Raw genomic sequence first — 10965 nt, 5'->3', positions numbered from 1 at the left:
CTGTTTCCTTTGGTCTCGATCACTACTGGCCCCGATCTTCGATAAATGCCTCGATCCTCGAACTCGATTCTTTGTCCTCGTACCTCTCTCTGGTTCGTTACGAGACCGACCTTCGACGCAATTCCCTAGCCTCGATCAAATAGTAAAATCAGGTAGGCCCGGTTCTAATTGTATACATAACTAATACTATTTTTCGGTATAATATTTATATTCGTATTTGCTAATACCTACAACTAAATATATAATAATTTTAGTTTTAAATTTTATATAAAATTAATATTCTTATCTTGTTAACTAGATGACCTCTTAATATATTAATACAGTCAGACCTCTCTATTACTACATCCCTATATAGCTGTCATTCACTAAAAGCTAAGTTTTCCTCGTAACCGATTTCTTAAGTTATACCTCTTTATAACAACTTTTTACCTATAATAGCAACAACCATATTTGTAGCAGAACGCTCTTTGTAAAATTACCCCTCTATAACAACCATATAGAATCTTTGAGATTACTAATAATAATTATAAAAAATATGCACTCATTCTTTTTCATTAAATAAAGTTTTTATCTTGCATAAGATATATGATTTAAAGATTTGCACATGATATATTTTGGACAAATTTCAAAAAATATTTAGATAAAAAATGTAATTGTTAAGTTCTTAAATTGTCTTCAAAGGAAAGCTATTGGATACCTTTTTGCAGAAAATTTGGACACGAATCTTTGCCAATTCAAGCGTTATAACTCTAGTAAGAGAATGAAATCTACAAAACAAGCTACAATTACAAAGATTTTCCATCAATGTTGAAAAAAATTATTTTTCTGGGTAGCTTTAAAATTTTTGCCTTTGAGTTGAAATCCTTATAGGTTTAGTTATGAATTTATTAATAATGTATTAGTTTTCTTTAATATTTAACTAGTGAAATATGCATATCTTTTGAGATTTTAAATTTGAATAATTATCTTATCTTTATATGTAACATTAAAAAAGGAAAACTAATTAATTTTTGGATGATTTTTATCTATAACAGCCAAAAAGTATTTAAACGTCAAATGTTGTTATAGGTGTATAACAGTCATTCACAGTAAAGGCTAAAAAAATCGAAAAAAACGAGACTGTTAGAGTGTACTAACTATCTTGATGACCGCACTGAATTACACTTTAGTGCCAATCCGTAGCTTCCAAGTTCCACCCAATAGAAAAGACAGCTTATTTGTCTCTTTGGGCTGACTAATTACATAACGCCAGTTAAATGACGTAATAACCAATAAATCTGACATCAAATATGTAAAACTTTCTTTTGGAAGTTTAAAAACGAACTGTTTCTCGTTATTTTATGGCAACAAACACAATATATTCAAAGTCAATCTCGATAAACATAAGTAACTCCAAAAAATAGTTGATAGCCAAAAATAGATCACATAGCCTTATGGTCAAAACATCTATCCTTTTAACAAATCAATGCATTAATAACCAAGATAAATCCTTTGATCAAGAATCAAATAAAAATATTTTTCTTGTTAAATGCACTCCAAAACACTGAGTAACGGTGAATAATCTTTAATGTAAATGATTAGAAGAAAGTGATCATAAAGAGGAGTCCGATAAAGCAAGATTATGAAATACGTTATTGGGTGTGTGTTTCACATGAAAAGTAGAAAAAAAAAGGGAAAGAAATTACTTATAAGGAGTTGGATACTCTTCATGATACGATAGCTTTCGTAAAAAGTGTGCGGCCTTAGCCCAAAGCGGACAATGTCACACGCAGTTATAACCGAACAACTGGTATCAAAGCTAATGACTTGGTAAGACGAGTGTAAAGATGATAGTGTAGCGCTGGACCCAAGTTTAGTACTTTTTCCCGTTTACATATAAGTACAACAAATGCATGTATACCAGTATCTAATTTAATTTTAGCATTCAACAAAATGTCACACAAACCAAATAATAATTTCCCATATGTGGAGATCAAACTGTAAAACTAAATCTTCTACAGTGTTGATACAAACATCAATTGGAATCTAAACTGGCACTTCATTTCTGGAGAAGAATAAATAATCAGCAACACAAATCTGCTATCAGATATACATGATAAATGCACTTTGTTAGAATAACTACCTCATATCTGAGACCAATACTGTTCTGAAAAATGAACTCAGTTGATCTTCTATGCAACATCGCAGATGCATATAACGCACGAAATGAACCCCTGAGAGAATATACATGTTCTAATCTGAATTAGTAAGCAGTAACTGTGTAAGCTCAGATCAATCTCATTCAGTCACAGGCACAATCTCATCTATAAATACACAACAACCAACGAAGAGGAGTATCGGCAAATATTTCATTATCTCGATCTTTCTCTTCTCTCTTCACTTTCTTCTTTCCTCTCTACTTCTCTTCTTTTCTGTCTTTCTTTCTCCTCCATTCTCTCTCCCTCATTTTTCTTTTTTTCTCAAAGTAATCCTGTAACTTGAGAAAGATTATCGAGATACACATCAACATAGCGTAGTTTTATTTCAGTTCATTTCCCTGGGATATCAATGGACTACTCCTTGTCTTGCATCGTTCTGCAAACTTGAGATCATTACAGAAAATATTTTGAATATCTGGAAAATCCGTGAAATGCTCATGACATTTGGACAAAAGTTTTACCTGCCATTCTTGTCCTTCAACTATGAATAAGACCAAACTTGCTAGGTTTGAGACTTGGGATATCAACTATCATTATCGGAGTTAGTCTTCTGCAAGAAGCTTTCTTTTCGTCAAGTGCAAAAGCAGATTCTGCCATCAGTGATAGCTTTATTGATTCATGCACATAGGTTCTCTCCCTTACTAAACTCCTTTCTAGAATGGCAGCCTCTCCCCGACTGCTAATTTTGATTTCTAGCTAAGCGGCAGAAGCATTCAGTACTTGAGGTTGTTCCAAGTGTATAGTGAAGAGAACTTAGTCAGCAGCAGGCTCTCAAAAAGTTTCGCACTGTCAACCGCCAAAAAGATGAGTCCTTAAACTCAGATATTCTAAAGAAGTGGTAGAGGCATTCAGTATCTGATATCATTTCAAGTGCACAAGTTAAGAGAACTGAACCAGCTGCAACTCTTGAAAAGTTTTGCATGTCAACATCCAAATTGATAATCCAATAGACTGTTTTAGAACTCGAGAAATTATGATATTTCTGATACTTGAAGCTGGTTGAGCCTGCTAAACCAAATTGAGTGCAAAATCATATGGAACAGATCATATCTAGTCGGTGTTGAGTTCCAAAGAAAATGCTTCTGCAACATCTTGACATTATTTTGCATGGCTTGGTAACGTCTCAGAGGTATACTTAATAAAATCTCCTTTAGCCTAGGAATATCTTTCTCAGCAACAACCACAGAAAAAGCGCTCCAATTAAGAACTTCGTTAAATGGAAGGGCAAAATTATCAGCGATGATAACTGGAACACACTCATAATATATTGCCTCGACGATCCTCGGGCTGCTAACTTCGTAACCCATTGGACAAAGGCAGAACTTGCTTGATTTCATGTGTTCGGAATAAGACATAACTTTTGAGACTCTATGAGGTAAAGGCCCATAAATTTTTATGGATTCATCTTTGTCCCTCCAATACTTAAGAAGTTTGGGACGGACCGGACCGTGCATATTTCCAGCGAAAAAGGCAAGAATCGGGCGTTGTGACACTCTTTTTCCGCCAAGGTTTCTAAGAGGCCTCCTGGGATTTCTTATCGTGGTCTCTGGAAGGGAAACATCTTTCCCTGCAACAAATATTCCTTCTGATATATCTGCATTGCATAAAGCTTTTATGGTGTTTCTACTTAGCTCATCGTGGTCCTTTAGAATATAAGGTCCCTGTAAGAATTTGTTAAAACATAGGGTAGTTAGAAAATATAAAAATATCCGTCAATCCAAGACACAAAAGTTCCGAAATCAATAACCAGAAAATGTTCAAAAACACATCCAATAATTGCAAATTCCCTCTAGAGCTGCACTGACATTTGAACATGCATACAGTGCTTGTACATGCAATTTAACACAAGAAACAGAAAGAGTTTCGTATCTCTACTATTCAGTTTCATATGCAGTAAAAGCAGTCAACTATTGGCTGTGAAACTACAAAGATCTTTCTACACTTAGAATCGTTTGACACTTGTGATTACTTCTATTTTAATAAAATTCTTTTTTTATAAGGTAAATAATTTTATTAATAATGGAAAAATCTCCCGTAAACAAGCAATATACCAAAAAGTAGGGAACCTCTCCAAACAGGGTAGAGGGGAGAGTCCATTATCCGTAGAGTTTCGAACTGCGCGCCACTAGCCCTTATTAAAGAAAGACAAAAAATATGCTTTACTGTGCTATTATATGTCAGTCTACGATGTGTTTTAATCGATTTGTTCAAAGTTTTAAAATTTCTAGCTTATCTTATTAAAGTAAGTCCAACTCCCCAGGGATACAACAAAGTAAAAGGCTTAGGTCCAAAGATGAATGCTCATGAAAGAACTGTAGCTAATTTAGCAGAGACGATATTATTATGCATACATACCCAATCATGGCAAGCAACAAGGAAGTGATTTGACCCACGTGTCCGGTTCCAGAAAGGATACTTTGCAGCTAACATGTTCACGTAGTCCCGTAGGAATACCGATAGTGGCTTAAGGTTATGTGAGTTAGGCACGTATAGTACCCTTTGTAACTGACGTGCACTATATGGAAGATAGAATAGGTGAGCCTTTTCCGGGTCCCGTGTCACAAAATGGCGGCTTTCTTCCATCAGCTTCATGAACCATCCCTCAGATGAATAAATTCCTCTAAGATAAGGTTGATGAAAAATAGGCCTTTTCCCTTCTTTGTAAATGTAAACTTTGAGTATAAGCTCCATCAACTCATAACTCCTGGAATGTCAACCTAATTGTGTTTAAAGAAAAAAACTAATTTTGAAAACATAGAAACAAATTACAAAGATAAGCTTAATAGAGAAAGCTTCAATAGCCAATGGTTGCCAGTCAATGTACAGAAAATCTGAAGTCATAATAACATTTACAACTGTATCTCACAAGACTTGGCCCATATATAATAGTGGGTAGAGAGACTTTTGAATTGCTAATATATACGATATGTTCATTTCACTACTCTAACCAATATTTTAGCTTCTGCTATGACCTACAGGTTGAAATTCATGAAAACTTCAATTTCTTGTTTTCCGTATAAGATTTTTCATTAATTAATGACATGTCAACTACTGCTTTAACAACTAGACCTTGCAAAACAGGAAACCAGAATGACGTTATGATTGTTAAGCTTATTGACAGTGGGGATTGTTAAGTACTCGATTTTAGATTCATAAACGAAAATATGTCATATCTGAGTATATATTCCAGAAAACGAAAACAAAAAAACAATCACTCTGTAACATCATATCGAAGGGTAGCATCATAACCAAGAAAATAAGCTATCTAAAACTATAATCAAATACCTCTTAAAGGCAGATACATTCCTGAACAGAGGAGTATGCAAGCCCTGATCATCTGTAACTAGTGGGGCATTCTCAATCTCTCTTTTGGCATATGCAAGTGCCTCATCCGGAGTCAATGATGATATGTATCTCTGGAATATCAATTACAGTATAAAGAACAAGATATAAGAAGGATAAACTAATTTACCAGTAATAGTCCTAAGGAATATAACACAAAAGAAAACTTACCGGCAGGTTATTGGACATATTATTAACAGGTGAAGGAGGGGAGATAAATTTATCAACTGCAGTGACATGCTTCCTATGTTTCCTCTGTCTCGAAACTTGCTCACGTTTTTCCAATGCTTGCATTCTTTGACTTAATCTGTACGTAGAGTTGATTGAAACAACTAGGGGGGCATCTTGACTAATATTGAACCGGTTATCTGGACTCACTGGAAGTTCCCTTAATTTCTTTTCATGGTTCGAATTTCGGTAAGATGAAATATCCAATGATGGAAAGAGACTCCATTCAGTCAGAGGATGAGGAAGTGTAGAAATTTGAACTACAACCCTAAGCAGTGTCAGAATAGCACCAACGAAGAAGAGCTTCTTCCAGTCAATTCTGAACAACAGAACAACAAGTATTGACCGCAACAATTTCCTCATCCTCGCCAGCAGATAAAAACTCTCACCTCTATGAAAAAAATCTGATCTTGTAGCTAAAATAAGAGATACATTTGCATATCTATTTTCAGACCCTTAGGCATCCTAAAACAGCCATCCCCTACTCCTCCAACAAGTTCCGACATCAAACACGGAGATCTGTGAAAGAAATTGTTAAGCTTAAACAAAAATTTGGGATACTATACTATCTAGAAGATGAAATATTATAAATTTTCAGCTACAGACTGACAATAATCCACTGAACCAACTGTTCACAATGCAGAAATAAAACTAATTTAAGCTAAAAGGAAAGGAAAGGAAATAGCAGCTACACAAGATAAAAAGTATTTGTTGAAAACTTCTAATCAGTTTCTGTTAACAGAGACAGGAATTACTCACCTAGTGATTCATTCGTCATTCGTCACGGTTTAAGTTAAGAAGTTTGCACTTTCTATTAAAAGAAAGTTATTCCTTGTCACTTAGAACAAGAGTTCTGTTACATAAATAAGATTGCCACAAGCAAACCAATCATTTGAAAATATTACAACACAAACAATTAGTGATACATACAAACCACCAACACCCCCCCCCCCCAAAAAAAAAAAAAAAATCCCCAACCAAATAAAAAGAAAAAGAAATAGAAAGGAAGAAAAATTAAGGGAAATCCCATCTGACGAAAATCTAGAAGCAGTTGCACATAGTGAGTGCTGCGGAACATGACAACTAAACAAGCAAATTGTAACTGACTCAACTTAATTATTTAAAACAACCTGTAAACACTTGATGTTCACAACAATGCCATGACATAAGAAAATAAAGAAAGGATATATTATTCATTGTGCCCAAAGAAAAGAGACAAATATAACTATAGATACTCTCCTTCACAGTTATACACTTTGCAACCTTTAGCTTTACACTTTCAACTTAATAAATAGTAATCAAAAGCTAGCAAGACACATGATTGTGCCCAAAAACTTTCGAAAAATATTCCCAAGAGAGAAAAATAGAGCTCCTTGCATAGGGTTGAAGAAACAATAAAGTAAATACAACAGTTTAAACTTTTAGACGAGGTAGTCGCACAGCTCAACATGGTATCAGAGTAGAAAGGTTCTTGGTTCAATTATCACCACCTCCGTCACAAAGAATTTTCACGTGCTTGGTCCATGAAATAGGATCAACTAACATGTAAGAGGAGACATTAAAGATCTCCTTCCATTCCAAATAGATTGACACTATTTCCTTATTAGCCCATCCAAGAAAGAATTACACCTTTCTAAATTTCACACTTAATACAGTTTTTTATAGTCTCAAAACTATTATGATACATTTAAAACCACAAATTTCAATTTTTTATTTTATTTCTTAAACTCCGTACTCAATCAAAATACGACGTATAAATTGAAAAGGAGTGAATAATAAAGTAAATAAGAGTGTCCCTCTGAAGTAACTCAAACTTTTAGATGAGGTGCTCCTACAGTTCAACACATTAAATCAAATAAAATAATTAAAAGATAAAAATCAAGAGTCCATGGGCAAACCTCTAGATTCGTAAGTTTGAAATTCTACCATATTAATGCTACTGGAATCTTGTAAAGATCATCTCTTTGAGGTAAAAAATAACAAATTTGATGGGTACATAAAGAAACCATTGAAAGCTGAAATTTCCAATTAAAGAGTAAATAATAAAAACTCAATATATACAGAGTAATGTCAATATATACTTACTTTTTGATTTACGATCATACACGGCAGCAGACCAAACAACGCTAATTTTCGAAGGAAGGAAATTGAGGTTTTGGATAGAAGGAATTGTGATGTGAAAAAGAAAGAAACAAAAAGGAAAGAGAAGAGAAAAAGGAAAGGTGAAATGCGAAGGGGAGAAGAGAAAAAGTGGACACAGTATGCGACATTATAGGCTGACAGTTTCCATATTTATATGTTATTTTTAGTGGTTAGTGCCAGTTGTCCGCTTGGACTTTCCTTTTATAAATAAACAAAATGAAGGCAGCTCGGTGCACTAACTTCATTGAGCTCCCGCTATGGGTTCGGGAAAGAGTCGGACTACAAGGCTGTATTATATGGTCTTACTCTGTACTTTTGCAAGAGACTGTTTTCATTGTTAGAAGTCGTGACCTCCCGATCACATGGCACATGATTATACACATGAAATACTCCTCCGATATTTTACTATACGAAAAAAGGCATCCATTTTTGTATCTAATTTACCCTTATTATTCAGTATTAGTCCATAATAAGTGACCAATTTGCTTTTGGCACGTCCATTAAGAAAATACTAAATTTTATACAAAAATACCTAGTATGACTAAACTACCCTTAATTAAATATTTAATGTGAGGAGTAAGAATTTTTTGTAGGAATATATACATAGGGGTAATTTTGTTAAAATAAATTAAATTATTTTTTGATTATATAAATGGACACTTATTTTAGACCAAAATAAAAAGTAAATTGGTCATTTATTGTGAACCGGAGGGAATAATTATTTACAAAAGATTAAGAGTTTGCCTAGTATAATATTAATAAGGGAAACACAATAAATTATTATTTTATTAATTACTTCCGGAAGGGATAATAGTAAGGAAGAGGAGAAGTTTTATTTTATGTCTCATACAACTTACACTAGTTGTATGAGGCTCATTTTTGTCTCACAAATTTGTGGACCCAATCTTACACTTCTGGGTCCACAAAAATTTGGGTCCACAAAACTGTGAGATAAAAAAGTTGTCTCATACAACTAGTGTCAGTTGTAATTGTATGAGACACAAAATAAAATTTTTCAAGGAAGAGTATTTGAAAGAAGCAAAAGAAGTAGGAGAGCAACTTTTTGGGAATTTTTTTTATTTTACTTCCTAATGAATAATTAGTGGTGCTTAGAGAAGGATACAATTTTTCGAAATATGATTTCGAGCAACTTTTATGAGCGTTTTGCACACATAAAATTCAAAAATAAAGTAAAATATTTATTTAAGTTTTTTTGTCACATATTTCCTTACATTACACTTAATAGTTAAAATATAAATCAAATTACATATAAAAAATTACAAATGTCTAAAAGATTACACGCCATTAATAATTACTAATTAACAACTTCACTTAGTGTGCAGTAAAATTTAGTTCAATCTTGTAATAAATTGAGAATGTCCGGAAAAATTGTATTGGTTCAAAGTTTACTAATTTGCATATAGGGAATCTTAGTATCCAGGTGCGAAACTAACCTATTTGATATGAGTTCAGCCGAACTTAGTAATTTTTGTTTAAACCTTATATGTGTATTAAGAAATCTAATATATATATATATATATATATATATATATATATATATATATATCAATAACTAAGATGAGCTATGAATTTTACGACAAATTCAGAAACAACCCTTGTCGTCTCTATTAGTAGCTTAGTTGGTTAGCTACATTAACTTTCGTCTTGTTGGTTGGATTGATTCCCCACCTTATTATCCTTAGTCCCAAAATAAAAAATTATACATCACATCGAAAATATTGCTATTATTACATGTCCTTTTAAATTAATTTGAACAATATCCTTTTGGAGAAAAAAAATGGAAACGAAAAAGAAAAAAAAATACTTTAGCTTTTTTAGAATACTCACATGACAGTACTGCTGGCTTGATATATACTTGGCTGTCACAAATGATTGAATAATTTGAAATCTTGTTCTAAGTATTTCTATGATTCATTTCTTATTATCTTTATCCAATAAGATTCTCTTACCTGCCATGTCTCATAAGCTATATTAAATTAATAGCGATGTATTTACCAAAATGGGGCATTTAATCGATATTTAATCAATAATCTACCGAAATTGACCGCGTTTTCAATCGGAGAAGACCTTTTTAAAGTAATAATTGTCAAGACCCAAACCGATGGGCCACGACGGGTGCTTGAGTCCTACCTGTCAAACACCCCTAAGTATGCATCTAGGATATGAACATGTATAACATTTGTTGAGTTACAAGAATAATGTACATGAAAGAAATCTGCCCAAAAAGGCATACATACATATACATACAACATACGTAGGACGAGCCGACAAGGTTGTTATAGACAACTATACATCTCAAAACTGGAAGCCGGTAAGGCCACATACTATCCAACTAGACATACTGTCTACAGACCTTTAATGGAAACATAATTGTACCAAGATGGGACTAAGCCACGTCATACCTATATATATTTATATATAAACATATCGTACCAAAATCAAAAGCAGCTCCGGATCAAGTGGAGCACGCCAACTCTCGCTGAACAAGGATCCTAAGAAGGGGGACCGTCAGCTTGCCTACCTGCACCTGCGGGCATGAAACGCAGGCCCCGTGAAATAGGGCGTCAGTACGAAAAATGTACTGAGTATGTAAGGCATGAAAATTAGTACGTAAAAGACATAGATGAAACATGGAATATAGAAACACGTCTTTAAATCTGAATAACTTTATAATTCTAAAACATTTATAATGTCATGCACGTGCGTATAAATGTCGTGCCATGCATAGGTGCGGGTGTACATTATATCATTAAGCCACCGAGGGCATCCCATCATATCGTCTCGGCCACTGTGGGCAACATCATCAACATATACCAGCTGATCAAGTGGTGGTGCATATATAACGCCGTAACCTTTTTGTGTATCCCATATACATATATTTATATATATACGCGTATATAACGTCATCTGGTCATGGGTCAATGCACATGTATAAATGGGTGAAATGCATGAAAAGTACGTAATAATCTCAATATTCCTTCCGGATAAACTTTTTCAATTGCGTATTATTCTGAGACCCATGAACATAAGATAA

General features: G+C 33.7%; 1 protein-coding gene across 1 annotated transcript; it reads right to left on the bottom strand.

Moving 5' to 3' along the window:
- Positions 1-1966: 1966 nt before the first annotated feature.
- On the bottom strand, positions 1967-8082 carry LOC107775160 (putative glycosyltransferase At5g25310). Its single transcript, XM_016594848.2, has 5 exons — positions 7854-8082; positions 5712-6287; positions 5484-5614; positions 4554-4902; positions 1967-3859 (listed from the first exon to the last, which is right to left on the bottom strand). Exons 2-5 carry the CDS (start codon positions 6129-6131, stop codon positions 3170-3172), a joined length of 1590 nt encoding a protein of 529 aa, XP_016450334.1. The 5' UTR covers positions 6132-6287; positions 7854-8082; the 3' UTR covers positions 1967-3169.
- Between the last annotated feature and the right edge of the window lie 2883 nt (positions 8083-10965).

This window comes from Nicotiana tabacum, chromosome 5 (genome assembly GCF_000715075.1).
Source record: "Nicotiana tabacum cultivar K326 chromosome 5, ASM71507v2, whole genome shotgun sequence".
Taxonomy (NCBI): domain Eukaryota; kingdom Viridiplantae; phylum Streptophyta; class Magnoliopsida; order Solanales; family Solanaceae; genus Nicotiana; species Nicotiana tabacum.
The sequence above is the reverse complement of the archived record's forward strand: the minus strand, read 5'-3'. Positions and strand labels throughout refer to the sequence as shown.

Excerpts from the sequence above, each read along its gene's own strand:
- LOC107775160 (XM_016594848.2), bottom strand. The coding sequence starts at position 6,131 with ATGAGGAAATTGTTGCGGTCAATACTTGTTGTTCTGTTGTTCAGAATT. Across the intron at positions 5,615-5,711 it reads ATATGTCCAATAACCTGCCG|AGATACATATCATCATTGAC; the intron begins GTAAGTTTTCTT and ends TTGATATTCCAG. Across the intron at positions 4,903-5,483 it reads AATGTATCTGCCTTTAAGAG|GAGTTATGAGTTGATGGAGC; the intron begins GTATTTGATTAT and ends TTGACATTCCAG.